Below are 20,169 nucleotides of genomic sequence, written 5' to 3' on the forward strand. Positions count from 1 at the left end.
TACCTTTGCAGTTTCATCTCTCAAATTAAAAGTCAGTTCTAGGTTGGTGAGGAAGAGATCAGAAAATTCAGGGTACATATCCAAAACTTCTAGTAGATCTTCCCGCTGGATCTTATGCAAGTCACAGTATGTTAAAGCTCTCACATCTGCATTTGACTTTCCTGGTTTTGCATAAAGATGTACCATCTCTCCAAAAATATCATTTTTTCCTGCAGAAAGAAAATTAGATAGAGATGATTATTTTCAACATGAATAACCCCTTAAATTGGATGATGTATTTCTTTTTGATAACAGTGTAGAATACTTAATTTTACATGAAGTGATACAATCTGATTACCATTGCATGTATGTTGGTTTAAATCAAAAGTGTTCTTATTAAATAGTAAAAGTAAACTCAATGAAATTATGTAGGCATATAATTGGACTAAGTGAAAGGAAAATCTAGTTCCATCACAGTTTTCCTTCAGTTCTGTCAAAATAGGATGACTAAAGAAGCTTCCTTTATTCTTTCTGAGAAAAACTTCATGTATTTAAATCATATGATGACAAAGGTATAATTTCTGACTTTCACTAGAGTCCAGGACCTGTCTTGCCTAGAATCTCATTTTGTTAAATGTACATGAAGAAACATACTTTATTTGAAATATATTTCAGTAGAAAATTACTAGTTCTTATATTTTTTTAGGGGGAATGCAAAGCTTCCAAGATGCAGAAGCTGTTTTGAAGAAGGTCTTTAAACATAGCTGCTTCTATTTTGGTACTATTACAATTCTTTCCGTCAATGTTGATACATTTGCACTACCTGTTTGCTGAAATTGTCATCTATATTTAATTGCTTGTTTTCCCCAAATCTTCAGCTAATTGTCATAAATGCAGAGCAATCACAGACCAGTGCAAAATACGCTTTAAATTAAGGTTTGCAGGGCATACCTGCAAAATGGAGGTGAGGTTGTATATCTAGGAAAGCACTTATGGAAAAGGATACTGGTCATAGCAACTGAGCAATAGTAGGCTGCTGAGAAAGGGTGCAGGTGATTTTGCTTCTCTGATAAACATCTGTGTTTTTTATATTGGGTATTGGATTACTGCAAGTAGTTCTTGTTTCTCCTTTTTTTTTTTTTTTTTTTTTTAAGGAAGCTGAGAACTGGGTGAGCAAGTAGCTAAGAGATTCAAAAAATAATTCAAGGGTAGAGTTGCTCTTAAAGAGCATGGTCTGTTTAGTTTCTCAATAGGAAGATTAAAGAGGTAACTTGATTATATTGCATACATCCTTATGGAGAGGAAAAATTATTCAGTAGTAAATCAGTCTAGAATATAATGAGGAATGCAAAGCAAGAACCAATGGAAAGAAATTGAAGCAAGAAAATTTTCTATTGGAAATAAAGCATGTATTTTTAACAATAAAATAATTCACTATGGAAATAAACTGAAAAGAAAAGTGATTGCTTTTTCATCTTATTATTTCTTCAGATCAAAATTCATTTCTTTTCTCAACATCATGCTTTCATCAAACAGCTCATTAGACACAAAAGATAGTTAAAAATATGAAATGTAAAATGAGTTTGTGATATAACAGAGGTTAGCCAACATAACCTAATAGTCCTTCTGGTCTTAATATTTATGAATGGAGAGGTCCCTATCCAAGACATATAATATCTTCTCTGTAATATAACTACATCAACACGCTCACAGTATTTTAATATCTTGTCTGCAAAGCTGAAAGAGGTGGTAGATTCTATGAGGCCAATAGCCATCATCTTTCCTAAGGACACAGAGTCTTGGCACAGAGTTACTGCTGTCAGGTCAGTACTGGTAAGACCTTAGCAGCATCAGATAGTGCTGAGGAGTTGAGGAAAACTGATGGATAAACCCAACATTTTTCAGAACCCCTGACTTCTGTGACGAAGTTGGAGTACTTATTCAGGGTGGAAATGTCAACTGTGCTATGGACTGAAGTTTTTCAGCCCCGGAGAACAAAGAGAGTTTTTTATTTATGTCCTTTCTTTTCAGATGAGGAAATAACTAAAAATGTTTGGCTAAGTATTGATAACCTTTGTTAGGTTTCGGTGAGATTGTGTTGCAGGACACTTTTTTTAAAAAAAAGAAACAGATTCTTCAGGATACCATAATCTCATTGACTGGAGCCAGCTATTAGGCAGGCTTTTGCCTCATGGGCCATGTAACTGATATGGGACTATAGCGCAGCTCCTTTTGGCTGCAGTTGTGCATGACTCTCTCTTCCACTCTGGACTCCCGTTACCATGGGGTAATGCTCCAGTGGGGGAGCAGACCACTGGCCTGCAGACCCTGGTGTGAGGAACCTTGGAGTATAAGAGATGCAGTGGCATTGCACTGCAGATACGTGGGGTTCTGCTGCAGGGTGAGAGGCGCACAAGGATCTGATGTGCATAACACACAAAACTCAAACAGTCTGCATCTTTGGACCAGTAAGAAATTCCTGAGTTTGTAAACTTGCCAGTTTTAATTCATTGTGAGAGCTATAGAAATTTACATGCATTTGATGTAAGAGAGGAAGTCCTCAGTGAATCATGCTGTTCAGAATCTGGGGAAGACAAGTGAGTAAAAATCTCACAGTGTTATACTTGCATGGTCCCTAATTTGCTTGTGCCTAAAGCTGGCCCAGCTGATGAGATGCAATAGCATGAGATGACAAATTATCTTGATAACTCTATCTAAATGTAGGGAAGGATTGCTGTAGGCAGACCTTTGTATTTCTGTTCAGGTATCCACTCTGCAAAAGCACTAGCAGAAAAGCAGTCACAAGTGAATTAATAGCAACATACTGCTACCAGTCCACATTTTGCTTCATCTACTTCAGTGTAGCAAAATCACAGAATCATTAAGGTTGGGAAAGACCTTCAAGATCATCTGGTCCAACCATCCCCCTACCACCAGTGTCACCCACTAGATGATGTCCCTAAATACCATGTCCAAACTTTCCTTAAACATTCCCAGGGATGGTGACTCCACCACCTTACATATCTATTCAGATGTTCCTTGCATTCTTATTACCTGATTCTAAATTGAAGAAACAAATCAGTAGTTTTAGTTATTTTTCTTTTGAAAGTGCTATGCCTAATATACTCTTATTGGTTCCACATAATAGTCGTCACCAGCTGTAGGTAAGCTGGACTGAACATTGCTCTGAGACAAACTTCATTGGTAAAGAGAACAAATAACGCCCCATGCAATACAAACATGAACATGCTGATAAGAAATATAAGGGAATTTGCTAGTGTTATTAAACTTAGGTATCAGTCTCAATCAGATTAATCTGGTACTCTCTTCCTTTTCTATATGCTCAGGGAATAGAAGCAGACATTTCTGAAAACTTCTAGAAGACACTTTGCTTAAATTAGATACATGGTTTTCTACATGTAGCATGTAGTGAGTCTGTGGGCCTCAGTACCCTCATACACTGTTCAAGAAAAGGATATCAAAAACTTTGGCTGATGCAGCATAATCAGAACTGGAGTAACTTGACATCAACTTGTCTCAACTTGCATCTCACCATTTACCTAGGGGTAAATGCGACTCACTCCTGCTCTTATCTTTTAGATTTTCAAATGACTGGGGCTCTTTGGTGCACATGGATTATTGGAGTAATGCAGACTTTGCTCCTTATATTATTTCTCTGCTTGATTTTAAATAACAGTGACTAAAACATTCACAGACTTCCTATCCCAGGAACAACAAATGTTTCTTTTCAGTCCCCTGACTTTTAACATGCATTGTAGTAATCTACATACCAAGAATGGCTACAACAATGTCACTCTTAAGGATTTCAATGGAGCCTCTTGACACAAAATAAAGAGCAGTGAGAACATCTCCACAGTGCACTAAAGTGTCTCCAGGAGGTGCATGTGTTGTCTTAAATTTCATAGCCAAAGCTCGAAGACAGCCTTTACTGGCCCCTCGGAAAGCTTTGCAATTCTGAAGCAAATTTTGGTTGAGGTGCAGACAAATGTCAGCTTGTAAGCATTCTGGAAACCCCTTCAGGACCTGGAAAGACAAGCATAAGGATTTCATATAGATGCTGTGAAAGCTATGTTATATAATCATTTATGTTTTCTTCCTGGACAGGAGGAAAGAAGTGGCATACAAATAGAGGTGGCTTTTAAGGGCTGTCAAGAGTCTTACAATTCAACAAGTGCATAGTGTAATCTATATTCCAAAAGTTACACGGTATGAATGTTAATAGAGTTCAAAAGTAGTGATTCCTAAATTCATTATGAAGATTTATTTCATTGCTAAAAATGGTATCAAGATATATATGAATGAATATACCGCAGTAAAATAACAAATAAGACAAATAAGTATTTCACCTATTCAGACTGTATGTATCTAGTTCCTTTTTATCATTTATAAAAGTACTACATTTAATATAAGAGGATTTTGTTGCTAAAATAACTGTTATTTATAAAATCTACCTGTGAAAAGCTATCTGAATGAGATCTGAGATATTTTTCAGAAGGGCGAATTTTAATGAGATTTTCATGTTAAATATATTCTGTTTGTAAGTGTATAACATGTATTTTTATCAGAAAAACCAACACGTGTCACTGAAACAATGATGTTATGCAGATTTACATAGGCAGATGATTAATTCTTTGAACAACAGGGCTAGTTGCTATGGTCCTTGTTCATCTCTACAACAATGGGAATTTGCCTGAAGTAGAACCACAGGCTTCCTCTTGGGTACCATGGTAACATGCTAATTTTGTTTAGAAGAAAAAAAGTAACCTATTTGCAAGGTTGTCATTATGTCTGAAATGATCCTAAACAATTTAGAAAAGCTTACCTCTGTTTCTTTGAGTCAATGAACATTTCTGCAAATGACTTCTATGGGAGTGCTGCCCACCTCATGACTCTATGTTCTCTGTTCAGAAATGGGGCTGACACATTATTATGTACCACCCTTTCTGTCATTTAAATCCTATTGTCTCTCTCAATGATGTTAATGGGTCATATGCTTACCCTGGAAGTGCAATGGGACAGACTATATCTGTTGCATATTTCTAAGGACAGAACATGAACTGATGCTACCAGTCATGAATAATGTGAACAGGATGTGACTTTTTGTTATCAGAGCAGTCTATCAATTCATTTCTGTTTATCCTGTATCCTGCACAGAAAAAATATATACAAAATGCATTCATTTGTTGCTATATTTGTTCTTACTTCAGCACAATAAAGGTCTGTGCATTCACTCTTCTTGCATAAATATATTCACATCTCTTGCTAATGGAGAAGATGAACACATTTCTGATATGAGGCTTTTTTCCACGCAAGCCAAGCTATGATTTATAAATGAAATATTAGTACTTTTAACTGAGTTTAAAATGTTTCTATGATTGCTAATGGAAATCAATGCTGTGAAATAACGAACACAATGTTATAACACACATACGTACAAAACTTTTGTGAGTCATAGGGCATTATCACATGAAATTAATACATCCTCAGAAAAAGCCAGCATTCAACAACAATAAGCAAAAGAAAACATGATAAATGAAAAGTTTCTATGTTACCATTCTGTTTTTGATATCTCTTACACTACTAGAAATATATTAGTATGGAATTACTCTGTTAATTTTAATGTACTTACATTTGAATAAAAACACTGTGGATTGTAGCAATTTATTTACTGAATGATAATGAGAAACTGATAACTAAATTTGTCTGGTCAATGAGACAACTGGGGAAAAGTTGCAGGTGTTTATTTTGAAGTTATTCTCAAGGCATGTCAGTAAAAAAGACCTATTTTGAATTATTTATTTATTTTCTTATAACTGTATCTGAATATAATTTAGAAGAGCTCCATTTTTTATAGGATGTAAAATAGGAAATGCATTTTCTATTCAGAGATACAAGAAATGGTATTTGAATTGTTAGGAACTCAGGAGTACAGTTTAGGATAAATTGTATTCATTTTTCACATCAGCTTCTGTTTATCTCATTTATCAAGGGATTGCACTTTACCATTAAGCAAAAAACATGCAGACCATGTGTGTTGGTTTATATTTCTGAAGATACTTTGGGGATATCTTTAAGAAACAATTATTTTCATAACTAATTTATGCTTAATATGAAACTGTTCTAAAATCATCGCATATTAGTTAATAGTTACTTAAATACCAATAACATCTGAAAGATACTATCCTCTATTCAAGCATCTGTGATGAAAAAGTTCCTGCTCCGTGGAGCTTACACTCTAGAACAGTTATACATCAGAGAGGAAGCACATTTACTCCTTAATACCACAACTGTCTAATGTTTGGAATGGTGACAGGCACCCAAATAACATTAATTTTCAATGGAGTTTTGGAGATTACTCCACTAACGTAAGCTTGGAAATGCAAGAAAAAAGCTGTTTTGAAGATAAATTTGTTAAAACATTGCTATATACTACATTACTAAAAGGAGCTTACCATATTGCTCACATAGTATGCAGTGAGGTATCAAATCCAAGTCCCATAGCTGATGATATATAGAATAAGATGTTTCCAAACTAAATTTTATGTTGTGCAGTATGGACAACATCTTGTCAATCCAAGCCTCCGTGTACATTTCCAATATTCAGATTTTCATTACTTTGAGAAAAAAAAAATCTTATTCACCAATTTTAGCTTGTGTTAATAAGGAATTATCTGATTCTCAGAAATATCTTTGTGTGTGTACAGCAGGAAAAATTGCATTGAAAAATCATGTTCTAACAATGTGAGAATCAACATCAGTATATCATATGTACATACTGACAACTCTAAATATTAGAAAATTGTCCATCCATTCTTCAAAATCATGAGATTGTCTTAAAAATAATACAAAGCTAAATACTGTATTTCACTTCTTTTTATTTGTTGCAAGCTTTTTGAATTTTTAAACACATTTAAGTCATATTCCAATGTAACAAGAAAAATTTAATACACACTTTTTAAAAAATAAAAGCCAAAATAATCATGAAATTGTATGAATGCAGGACTAACTGATTCAAAATAAGAGTTTAAAATTTTGAAAATTATAAAGCTAGGAATTTCACTTTAAATAGCATTATTCTCAATGATGAATCCAAAACAAATAAATCACTTGAATAAAGATTTATACAAGTTTAGGTTTCAGTTGCTCCATTCTTTCCTGCTGTGTTTCTGTTGTTACAGTCAATATCGCCTTAATAGTGGTTCCATCTTGCCCTGGTGAGGAAAGTCTTAGATTCTCATGGTTAGAATCAGAATTCATGCATAATTGAAGATACTCAGATGTTCTAAAAATAAATTTAATGAAGGAAAACATGCTCAAACCACCGCTCACCAAATAAAATAAAATAAAATAAAATTAAATTAAAAAAAATATGATGCTGTGACCAAAGGCTCCTGTTGTTTCTCTTTGATAGTTATGGAGTCCAAGTACAGTTGCCTCTTCCTGTATGGAATGAAACTTATTCCATGTCAAATAATGTTGGTTTATCTATTTGACATGCTTAGAGAGGAGGAAAGTATCACTGAGAAGGAAATAAAACATTTTATGTGGAATTCACAATTGAAATTTAGAGATGGTAGTAGGGACGTGATTCATATTGCCTTGAAGAACGTAGTCTTTTATATGTGGAGAGGGAATCCAGCTGCATCAAGTACACTTTTACAAGATGACAATTAAATATCACTCACACATGTATCGGACACATTTGTGACACCAGAATTAGAAACATTTGTACGTATTAACCTCAGACAACTAGCAAACGTTTGGGGCAAAAGATAAGATTCATGACAATTTTTATATTTTTCTCTCCTCAGTTCTGGAACAGGTATTGTCCCACAGAAAATATTTAGACAACATCAAAGGAGAAATAAATCAGAATCTTAACTACAATACTCATCATTAAACATCAAAATATCATCACATCCTATATCAATAGGATCACAGAATGTTTGAGGTTGGAAGGGAGCTCTGGATGTCATTTGCTCCAGCCCCCCCCAGCAGATTGCCCAGGACCATTTCTAGACAGCTTTTGAATCTCTCCAAGGATGGAGACTCTGCAACCTCTCCGGGAAATCTGTGCCAGCACTCAAGTTACTCTCAGTAATAAAACCTGCTTCCTGATGTTCTGACAGGAACATTGTGTTTCAGTTTGTGCCCATTGCCTCTTGTCCACTGGGCACCACTGAAATGAGCCTGGATCCATCTTCTTTGCACCCTTCCTTAAGGCATTTATACAAATGAGTAAGATCCCCCTGAGACTTCTCTTCTCCAAGCTGAGCAGTCCAAGCTCTCTCAGCCTTTGCTAATATTGGAGATGCTCCAGACCCTGCAGTCCAGTAATCAAAGATATTCCTTGAACTCTGCATATAATCTTCAGCTGTCATCCATTTCCTCTGTTGGAGGAATAGGTGGGATCAAACATTAAATGCCAGGCAGCAGTTAAAGAGGGCAAGAGAGAAAAGAGTGTCGTGGATCTGTTTGGGGCCTGTTGAAACTCATTTGAGCTAAGTTTTTCTTGTCCTAGGATCAAAGCCAGACTTACGAGTGGGCAAGAACCCAGCATATAGACGGAAAGATAAAGGTAGACTCTCAAGTTCAGATGACAATTTAAAACAGAATAAACTGAAACCCTGGTCCTTCCCCACATTACCTCTTTATTACTGCCCTATGTTGAAATGGTTTGGGAAACTATTCCAACCAAAAACTAACCCAGCAAAAAACTGAGCAGCTAAAGGTGCAAAGAAGCTGGAATAAAGATACTTTCTGTCTTCAACCACACATACTTATTCTCTATTTACATCCCATCTGCATAATACAAATCTCAGGACACTGGTGTCACTTACTGCTGAATTAAGTTCCTGAACAGTTTAAAGAAGAAATTTTGAACTACTTACAGAGAACAAACCCATGCCTTGGAGAGATCATTCTAATGAGGATTTATATTCAAAATTAACATTTTTCTTTGTGTTCTGTAAGAATGAGTGAAATTAATTCATAGTAATTAATATATTTGTTGAAATAACCTATGTCTCCAGTTTTTATCTTTCTCCCACCTAATTTTAGCATTATCTGAAACTCTTTAGCTGGAAAAATTGCATAGATTTTGAATTAGGATCTCTGTCCCCTAGTGGCTGTCCCCCCAAGAGGGAAAGAGTAGTGCAGGATTTAGTTCTGTTATAAAGGTATGACTTTCAGATTTTAATAGCAGCTTCATCTAGGCAAAGCCTTTATGTAATTCAACCTAGTTCTATTTCTAGAGAGAATTTACTATTTCCGTGTTAGCTAATTACAGAAATCAAGTATTTCTATAAGCAGAAGGCTGAAGTATTTCCAAGGGCTTTCACCATTTAGAAAAGAATAAACAAGGTCACAGGTGGTGATAATTCTGTTTCAGTAGCTCTTGGACTCCTACAAAGAATAAGAATTATTTCTGATGATTCTTCTTTGTACCAGAAAATATTGCAGTCAGATTTTATTTTATTTTTTTGGCAGGATATGAAGGAGGTCCTTACAACAGTTGAGAGAGAAGTTGTGATGATGTGCTAATTCACTTTTCAATGAGATTTGATGGCTGACAACCTTATCAAGAATTAGTTTCTTCTGCTTTCACTCATTGGCATGAAACAGATTTGTGTGAAATTACCGGAGCTGCAGTGGATCATTCTTCGTCTTACCAAACTTTCTGAGTACATCTGAAAGGTGATTTCTGAGATGTTACATTACTGGATGAAGAGGACAGAAAATGCTTTCAGCTTCCTCAGAAGTTGACTCTTTCATCAGACAAAAAGGTGAATGTCTGCACAAGCTGGAAGTAAGCCAGATCCACATATTTCCAAAAATGGTGATGATAGTTGGAAAATTATCAATTGCTCTTGTTTTGAGACATCAGACCAAAAAATACTATTAAGAGAGAAACTGTTAAAAGATCACTTTGCAAATAGATTGACATTCTTGAACCTCATATTGTTTATATGAGATCTTCTTTCCCATAACTTGATTAAATGCATGTTTTTTAAGTAGTCTTGTTACAGAAAAAGAAAGAACAGCTTTACATAAACAAACAGCTTTACATACTTCATATCTGAGGTACTTTTTGGTAAGCTTATGTCGTATGATTTCCATCATGACATAGAGGCAAGTAACAGTGCCACTTTTCATTGTGATTACATATTCCCTCTGTGTAACCAAGTACTACTAGTTTTTGTTCCAAACACTTCTAATTTGGATTACTCTTCTGATGTTATAAGCAACATTGCTATTTTTGAAATTTTAGTTTACTTTCCTGTCTTTCTGTTTCAAAGATACTGCTGGCAATAGTTGTATTAGTAGATTTGTTTTGGTCGTAAGAAGGGATTACAGTAGAGACAAAAGCAAGAATTACAAAGTGTGGTGGTTTCATACAGTGACCAGTGTCCAATTTCTTACAAAAGAAGCCTTACCAAAGCAATGATGAACCTGCCTTTATTTGATAAAGTGGCGTTGCTGGTTCTGAACTTTCAAGATAGCTGTGTGTTCTGCTGTACTTGCTTGATGGCTGAAGCCAGTTACAAGTGTAAAAACAACCATTTGTATGGAACCTTGCTAGAGGAAGGTTCCATAAATTTATATGTAAAAATGTTGACTTGCTCTCTCCTTTCACAGTACCAAAGCCCAAACGAAAAATGCAGCTGTCCTGCATCCTAAATTTTAATTAACTTACATTTGGCTAAACACTTTCTAACTTGTCCCAATGATTTACTTTGAACTTTTTTTTCTTTTTTTTTTCCTCTCTTTTTTTTTTCTTAAGGTAAAATAAACCAATAAAGCTATTCTGATGCACAGAAGATCCATGGAAAGAAAGGGGCAGTTTATAAATAATACATGCATAACTTAAAAAAGGATCTCAAACACTAAATATGTTATCTTTTTAAAGAAAGCATCACAGACATGCTATTATCAGTGCTGGACTGATAATGCTGGAATGAAGTAGGGAAAAGAAGGCAAAGAGAATTTAGGAAAAACAGAACAGGATAATTTAAAAAAAGAAAAGTAATTGAATCTTTGAGACTGGTGAGATATTTCATGAAACAATATACACTGTAAATAATTTCCTTGGAATTTAACTTTGCCAGTGTATACCACAGGGATATGATTTAAATTATGCTTATTCTGTAGACTCAAGATTCTTATCCAGATTAAAATAAATCCCAAATCCTGTTTATCCAGTCCATGCATAATTATGTGGAACTGTTTTTTATCAAAATACATTATGCAATGAAACAGAATCAAAGAGATGTAGAAATGAAGTGGAGGGGAACAAATGTACAAATAAGCAATGTTCTCAGGATATTTCAACAGCAAATTTTTAAAGCTACTTTTAAGTTTAGCCATTTCAAATAAAAAAAAATATTATCTTCTGATTTTCAATGTAAAGTATAGGACTTTTTTTAAGAAAGCAAGGTTATGTAATTTTAATACAGTATTATTCCTGAGTTTATATTTTTTCCACATTTCCTGATTTCTTATGTATACTACTGATGATAATTAAAAGCATCTTTTGAAACATGTTTTCTAGTATTATTTTCATATATATATGTGTATGTGTATACATGGTCTGTACATATATATATAGTAAGTTATTCATGCATTTCGTATTTCAAAGGAGAAAGAGGATTGAGTCTTCTAATTTTACTCAATTTTCAGTAATGAAATGAAATGAAAAAGAAAGATTGGATCAAATTCTGCCTTCAGATATTTGTAAAAAACTCCTAGTAAATATCAACAGGAGTCAAACACATTTGTCTGAGGGCAGTATTAGCCCTTTGGTGTGTAAATGCAAATATTTCATGCAAAATTAAGTTCTCAATACCACATGCAAGTCCATTCATATGCACATGGCTTATAGCTGAGAAAACTTCATTGATGCTTGTGCTAACATGCATATATGGTTGGAACTAAGAGCATTCACACAAAGGATAATGCAGAATGATCAGCATGGCAACTTTGTCAGTGACATTCCTACAGAGCAACTATCTAATGCAAACCAATATGCACATGACCTTTTTTGGGCAGAAAAGCATGATTTGAGTTGTGGGGTAAAACAGTGATTAATAAATGCGGTTAGATTAGCATTTCTTAATACCTAATTTTAGTAGCCATTTTGCCCCACATCTGATTCTACTTGGATTATATTCCTTCACTAACTACCCTTTCGTCATGCAAAAAAAATACAATTAAAATTAGAAAGCACTGAACAAGCTCTAAACCCAACAGATAACATGGATATTCTCCACACTTTATACTGGAATTAAATTTGATATAAATACCTCCTGCTCTTACCAGTGGGTGGTGTTATTCCATGTATTTAGGTATGAAGCAGACAGGAAAGAGATAAATCTTTCATAAGTACAAAATAAATCAGACAATTATCATATTATCCTTGCACTAAGTGTAATATATTCAAACTCACATTTTATGAAAATTGAGTGCCATAAAACCTGAGGGTTAGAATTGTGAACTCAGCAAGAGATAAAACATAACAAGATGCTAAACTTGATTTTTTTCACATTTTATTTTTTAAAAAAAAGTCTCCATACTGCCTCACAATCATACTTCAGAATATGGGCTATTAAATCCATTTAGTTACTCTTTCACATTAATGACAAATCCAAGACTATTTCCATTACACCAATTCCTGCATTATGCAAAGTTTAACCTAACAACATCCACTTTTAATTACTATTTCATGTGAAACAGGTGTTTGTACATCCATTAGTGGTAATGAATTAGTTAAGGCATACATGATTTTGTAATATCTTCAGAAATAATTCAATAAACTACTTTAGGCTTAGGCTGCACCCACCTGCAGCTTAAGGGCCCGATCCTACAAAGTGCTGAGTATCCCATACTCCCATTGCCATCGGAGGGAATTAAGGCCTTTCAGTGCTGTGTAGGATGAAGCTACTGTTGCTGCCATTCACTGCAGTAATCCCCAGCAGAGGCTTATACAAATATCCTTATTCTGTGCTGGGCATAATATCCCTCTGGGGGGGACACTTGTGGAAGTGGGAGGTGAAGCCCAACATATTTAAGCTGTTGTCTTACTTTTAAGATCTGCTTTACTTAATGGTAACCATAAAGTCAGGCTGTCATTGATTCAGCTTTATAAAAGCTTTAAACCAAGACTATAGTTTCTGCTTACAGCAGAAAAGTATACCACTCTAACAGTCTTATTCAGAAACGTATGTATGGATGCCACACGGAAGCTGTTTGAATTTGTCAGAATCTGGGAGGTTGATTTCTAGTTAAATTGTCACCAGAATTTATAGAGTTTTATTGTTTTTGCCAACTTTTTGGAGAGCTCTGCAAAGTCTTTATAACTCAGAATAGCTCTGGAAAGTACTCCTCCAGAGACATGGATTCACAGATACTTATGCTGCTCTGTTCTCTCAGTGTCTTCAAAACTAAGCTAACTTTTCAGAAAAATAGCTGCTATCTTCAGAAAAGAAACCAGAAATATAGATGCTTACTTTTGCTCATTAGAAAATTGTTATTGTTTTTTTTTTAGCTGGCCAAATATTTCTACATAAGGAGCATTTACAGGTTTTTTAATCAATCCCTAAAATCAAACCTCAAGAACAGAAAGTCTTGTACCTTGCCATTTCCTAGAAATGAGGTTCTGTGAGTTGCTGAATGATTAGTAGTATTGTGTTGACTTTCAGTATACAATTATGTGATTATGAATGCAAGCTAGATACTGTTTGAAGTGTTTGGATGATCAGAGTATTTCTCTCGAAAAGAGCAGTTGACCCATCTGCCTGATCCTTTCTTCCACCCACCGCCAATATACCTGATGTAAATTACATGATAGGATTTTGTAAAAGAGTTGATGGCTGCAGGCTTTCTACAAGGGTAATGCTGTAGATACCAATAAAGGTATTATTGTTTTATACTGGCAGTGCAAAATCAGACCAAAGAACAAACAAATTTCTGAATCACCTATGTATGCAGCAAGCCCACTATTTTTTTTCTTGTCTTAAGCTTATAATAGTCCACTGCAATTCTCATTTTCCTATGCACAATAAGAGTTCAGATTTCTGCTATAGCTTGTAATAATCTAAGCACCTAAATGTTTTAATGCCAACTTTGAAATGGCTTGATTTTCAATAATTGCTTTATATCCATCTTCTAAAACTCATACTGATAAAGTTAAATAATGAAACCTCACGATCACTTTCTAAATTCACATCCATTCATCTATTCTTCAGCACCCATGCCTGAAAACCAGAACAACATACCATGTTCATGTCAATGCCATTGGTGTACGTCCACGCATGCTGGAAGTATTCCTCAAGTCGCTGCCGCAGAGGATTAGGGATTTGATGAAAGCGTATAAACTCCTTTACTCTCAGCATCTGCATGTGATATCGTGCAGTTCCCGAATAGAGTCTTTGGATTATTGCAGATACGTTTCCAAAAATACTCGCATACATTAATGCTGGATTAAATAGAAACAAAATGTGCTTAAGTTCTATCATTGGATTTTGCAGGTGATGCAACAGCGCACAGTAGTGAACTTTGTAGACATAACAGCTCAGGCAAGACTAGTAACACTTTCAAAGATGTGGATTTGAATTACTTGAAGCTTTTTATTTATTTGATTATATCAGAACCAACTCTGCAGAAGAAGCTTAAATATTAAATGGTAATCAAGATGGCAATATTTTTCTTTGGAGATTTGTAGCCTTGAATTTACTGCTGTAAGTTAGGTTCATCTGATTTTACATACTTTGGTAGAGGTAAGAATTAGGAACTAAGGCTAAGTACAAAGTTAAGAACAAAGGGCAGAGGTAAGAAAGTACACATAAATTTATATCTCAGGGTTTAAAAAAAAATATTTAAAAACAGTCAGTTAGTTAGATACATGCTCATAGACCTTAAAAAATTGTAGCTTTTTTCTAATAACTGCTTTAGGTTGGTTCAGCAATCTAAGAATCTAAGAAACATTGATACCTCAGGCTTCCTGACACTGCATGAGTCATCACAACATATTTTCACATATAACTGTTGCTTTCCTTAGGAATTTGCCTCTCCAGCTGCATGCTTATAATTTTATTAGCTTAGACTTTGTTATTTGCTCAAACACTGCAAAATAACAACAACAACAACAACAACAATAATAGTAATAATAATAAACTACTTACAGCCAATCAACATAACACAGATGGAGAAGATTTTCTCTGAGTTGGTGTTTGGAGACACATTTCCAAATCCTACACTTGTCAGACTGCTGAATGTAAAATAAAGTGCTGTAACGTATTTGTCCTTGATGGATGGTCCAGAGCTTGCATCACTCTTATTGTAATGCTTTCCTAATTGTTCTCCTAAAGAATCCAACCAGCCAATCTTATGTGCCAGGTAAGGTCTTTCTACATTTCCAATGGCATACCAAATGCAAGCAAGCCAGTGTGCAATTAGTGCAAATATGCACATAAGGAGCATCAGAACTGCAGCACCATATTCTGAATATCTGTCCAATTTCCGTGCTACCCTCACCAAACGCAGCAGTCTAGCTGTCTTCAGAAGACCTATTAATGTTGTTGTCTGTAAAAAAAGATATAAATTGAAAAAGATTTTCCCTGTTAGCAAACGTACTCACAATTAGTTGGCATGAATAAACCAGTGCAAATTCCATTATTTTTGGGGAACAGACAAAAGCAGTAAAGTAACCCTTTTCAATGTCATCTTGATTGCATTTTCTTGCAAACTCATTGCATTTTCTATCAAATTCATTACAAAAACAGTGAAGAAAACAATAAGCAATGCACATTTTAAATTAAGGTATATTGACAGTTGTGATCATCTTTGCTTTTGAATATTATTCTTGATCTGGTCTCTTAAATCTGCCCTAATGGATTTAAATGATCCATTAAATCAATGACGTTTTGGTATGCTAAAGTTTCTAAGTTACCAGAAATATTCATAATTATATCATTGGCCTTGTAGGTAGTTAATATTTATGGTATTTGAACAAAGGTGTGTGACTATTTGATCCTAACTTGGAGACTTCTTACAATGCTCTGCTATACATGTTCTAGAAGAGAAGAGGAATAGAGCAGAAATGACCCCAAACGAATAAATATCTTATTCTGCAAATATTGTTTCTGTCTGGAATGCTCAGAACAATGTACTCAGGTAAAAGAAGATGAGCCATTATGCAAAGAAAATCACCGAAAGGTTACTGTTGCCACACTCCAGATTAATATTCTCTACATCCTTCATTCTGCAACTTGCAGGTGTAGTGGTAGAGGTCACTAATAAAAGTACTACACATTTTAAAAAGAATATGGGTCAGATATAGGACAGGAATATTTTCCAAGCATTTTAGTGCCAATCAGCATCATGATTGATTGCAGTCCCTTTGGGGTTCTGATCTTTCTAAAGAAATCTAATGCTTAGTAATGTAAATTCACAATTTTCAAATCAATCTGTGAAGCTTTGCAATACTTCTAAATTCCTTGTAAAAGACATTGACAACATTGTAAATAATAACTACTGTATTTCAAAAATAACTTTACCATTTTCTTACCATTAAATCTAAGCATATATTAAAGTACAGTAAGTGTCAGGATACGTTTAAAATGTTTTTACTTCCTTTTTTAACATGCATGTATATTACATTGAACTTAATAACTGGAAAAGTTTTCTGAGTTGTATAAAGCACTCTGATGGTAGTATGCGTCACATGGAAGCTTTCTTTCAATGTGTACTAGACTTGTAGTTATATTTTATTAAATCCTTGTATATTCACCATGTTTCTGAGTAAAATTCCAAAGCCCTTGGAACAAAAACAGATGCTTTCTTGGCTGCATTTGTCAGCAGAAAGCTGAATATATTTATAACATGTAATTTTCTCATATTAGAACAATATATTTTGAAAATTTAGTGGTAATATTAATTAAACCACTGCTATATGTGATAGTGAGAGATGCCAAAAATGAGGGAACTGGCAGCTGAATTAAAATCCATTCATTGTTTAATAATGAAGTAAAAATCATCCTTGTGACACCACCACCTATCTTCTAGTTATTTTCCTTATCAAGTGTGCACCTTGAAAACACATTAAACACTATAACATGGGACAAATATGCAAGCAAAGCCAATGTTTAATTGTCTGTATTTTCTGAGTAAATGAGCAAGAGGATAATATACAGTAAAACTGGGTAACACTCTGGTTAACCTAACATCATGAAGAATAATTTCATAGGGAATTTCTATAAAGAAGGCTGTTTTATTGATTGTGACCTCAATAGACTGAGACACCACATATCCTTCAAAAACCTATGCCTAAGTTGAGCTTCAGCATGTGAATATCGTCATTAGGTACTTTTTTTGTACGGTAGGTCAGGCTTTAATATTTATGATCCCTTAATGACAAAAGTAAACTTTAAAAAAGATAATATTTGTCCTAGTGAGGCTGTTGAAACAATTCTATTACAGATGTAGTTATATCTTTACACTATGCAAGATGCAACATTTTCTTACAGCACCCCTTAAAAAGATCTGTAGGTAGATTGTGAATCCCAAACACGTCAACAATGTTCCACCCCATTCTTAAGATAAGACTTGCTAATATTATGCAGCCTCAATATCAGCTGCATGCTTAGATATTGCACTCGTGTGAGACCTGGTATATGCCAGAGGTATATAACACAAGCAAACTCCAGGTCTGCAGGGTGAAATCAGCACTGAAGGGAACCAGATATGTTTTAAACTATCAAGAAACTGATCTTGAGTTTGTGCTTCCTTTAACTCAGTCGAGACTTGGAAATACTGCTGACAGTAGAGGTGGAAAGCATGATCCAGAGTTTTTGGTGTGCTTTTATATGCTGTCCACTTCTCAGTGTGGATATAGAGTTCACAAAGTACAGTCTGCCTCTGATGTGTCATTTGCACAGGGACAGACGTACTTGGTGTCAGAACTATGCCTCATGCAGCTTAATTTCCTTGGTGTGCTGGGAATACTTCACTCAGCATGGCACACAAGGAGGAAGAAGTCCGCTCCGTCTGCTTTACCCATTCAGTTCCAGCAATTAACATCTGTAAATAGCAACCTGATTGATGATTCTCTGTTCTCTGAATTGCTTGCTGCCCTATTTTCATCATACCTGGCTTTATCACTTGGACGACAAGTTCAAGGGTTGCTGGATACCCAGCATCAGGATTTTTTTTTAATTATTATTATTATTTTTTTCAGTAGCAACATTTACTGTAGGCTGGAAGTATATAAGAATCTCATAACTACTGAAACTGTGAATATGGAATGGTAGAAGATGGAAAAAGGTTAATTTCCCCCCACTATAATATATTCAGTGCAAACAGCATTCCATTTACCTAAGGCACTTAACTGTATATACAAACTGGAATTCATTAAGACCACAGAATATATTTAAATGCTTTCAGAATCTAAAACCCCTATAGACATTGAAGAAGTTTTTTTCTTTATTGGTAAGATTTATTACCAAGATGAAGGTTTTAGGGTAATATCAATTTTAAATATATTCTGTGGAAAGATACATTGTAGATTCTCAAATGTACTTATTTACCACAAATAAACCAAATTATTGAGAAAAGTAAAAAAGAGTAGCGCAGTTTTCTCTGTTACGTTTACATATCCCATTCTGCTAACCTAATTTTTTTTAACCAATATAGGCAACATAATTTTGATATTTTTGCCCTGTTTGGTTATTGCATTACCTGTCCTTTCAAAACAGTTTTGATATTTTCCAGCTATAGTACAGAACAGAGACCTGGATTAGAAGTGTATATATGTATATGGCAGTAATTCTCTATAGTGATTCTCGTTCCAGTTACAACTGCAGCTCTTCCCATATAAAAGTTCCCCAAAAGAGTATAATATTTTTTATTTTTTATTTTTTAAAAGGAAGGAAAAATAATAACTGATAATTTCAGAAGGGTGTGAAAATACATAATCTTTATCTTTTTATTGTGCAGTGAGAAAATAACACAACTTCTTTAAGAAAACATTCAAAGTAATAATTGCTTCAGCAATGGTTTGAAAGCAAAATTGTCCTAAATGAATCCTCATCCACATATGTTCCTCGAGACGATCTTCTTTGTGCCATATTTTGTTCTTAATAACTTTGTTAAGAACAATACTTTAAATTGCAGACTCTGTATAGACTTATAGTAAAGATTTTGACCCTATAACTGAACATACTCATAGTGCAGACACTATAAATTTGCAGACAGAACACCTCCCAGTAAAAGAGACACGATGTGCCTGAGGAACTGCTGCTCATTTTTCAAATGTTAATAATATATAAATAGATATTTTTCCCCTGGTGTAAATGATTTTTTTTTAACTCTAGTAATAGAACAAAAAATAAAAAATAAAAGCCATACATCATGCCTACAATGGTTCTTTCACATCTACATGGTTCTTTGCATGAGCTAAGTAACAGCAAAGAAGACATTTCATGTGATCATAGAATATCCCAATTTGGAAGGGACTCACAAGGATCATCGAGTCCAGCTCCTTGCCCTACACAGGCCCTATGTCTTGCCCTACCCAAAAATCAGGCCCTATGTCTGAGAGTGTTGTCCAAACACTTTTTGAACTCCGTCAGGCTCATTGCCGTGACCACTTTCTTGGGGAGCCTGTTCCAGTGCCTGAACGCTTTCTTGGTGAAGAACTTTTCCCTAGAAGGAACCCTAGCCTGAACCTCCTCTCTGCAAAAAGTCATTTACAATTGGTGACTTTCTCACTGATGGAGAAATCTTTACTTTTGCTCTAGATTTTTTTTTCTTTCTTTATAACATCCATTATCATTAATACATATGTCTTTAACGCCTTCTCTTTTTTGCCTCTTTTTTTTCAACCAAATAACCCACTGATGTGTACAAGTAGCTCAAACTGTCTCTTCCAGTGTGCACTTGCTTACACGGTATTTCATCTGCCAGGGTTCTTTCCAGCTTCCTGGTGTTGTAAGGTCCTCAGTTTCTCAATATTTTCTTGCACCTAAAATTTTTTGGTAAAACAATTACCATCATTCTACCTTTCTTGCAGACTGCAAATAAATCTATGAAGCATGAGTAGTATGGTATCAAGTACAGTTAACTCTTTTCTCTCTGATACAAATCCCTAACACATTCCGGAATTTAGCTTTTCAT

The 20,169-nt window shown here is 34.7% G+C and overlaps 1 protein-coding gene across 8 annotated transcripts in view; it reads right to left on the minus strand.

Moving 5' to 3' along the window:
• The window catches only part of KCNH7 (potassium voltage-gated channel subfamily H member 7), a 224,487-nt gene that overhangs the window by 27,219 nt on the left and 177,099 nt on the right, over nt 1-20,169 (minus strand). For all 8 annotated transcript variants that reach the window (XM_083840771.1, XM_083840770.1, XM_083840768.1 and 5 more), the window contains 4 exons: nt 15,180-15,579; nt 14,274-14,473; nt 3,771-4,023; nt 4-209 (listed from right to left, as the gene is read on the minus strand). In XM_083840771.1, coding sequence (XP_083696897.1) covers nt 4-209; nt 3,771-4,023; nt 14,274-14,473; nt 15,180-15,579 — 1,059 coding nt within the window. The remainder of the gene's footprint in view (nt 1-3; nt 210-3,770; nt 4,024-14,273; nt 14,474-15,179; nt 15,580-20,169) is intronic.

Source organism: Anser anser (genome assembly GCF_964211835.1).
Source record: "Anser anser genome assembly, chromosome: 6".
Lineage (NCBI taxonomy): Eukaryota > Metazoa > Chordata > Aves > Anseriformes > Anatidae > Anser > Anser anser.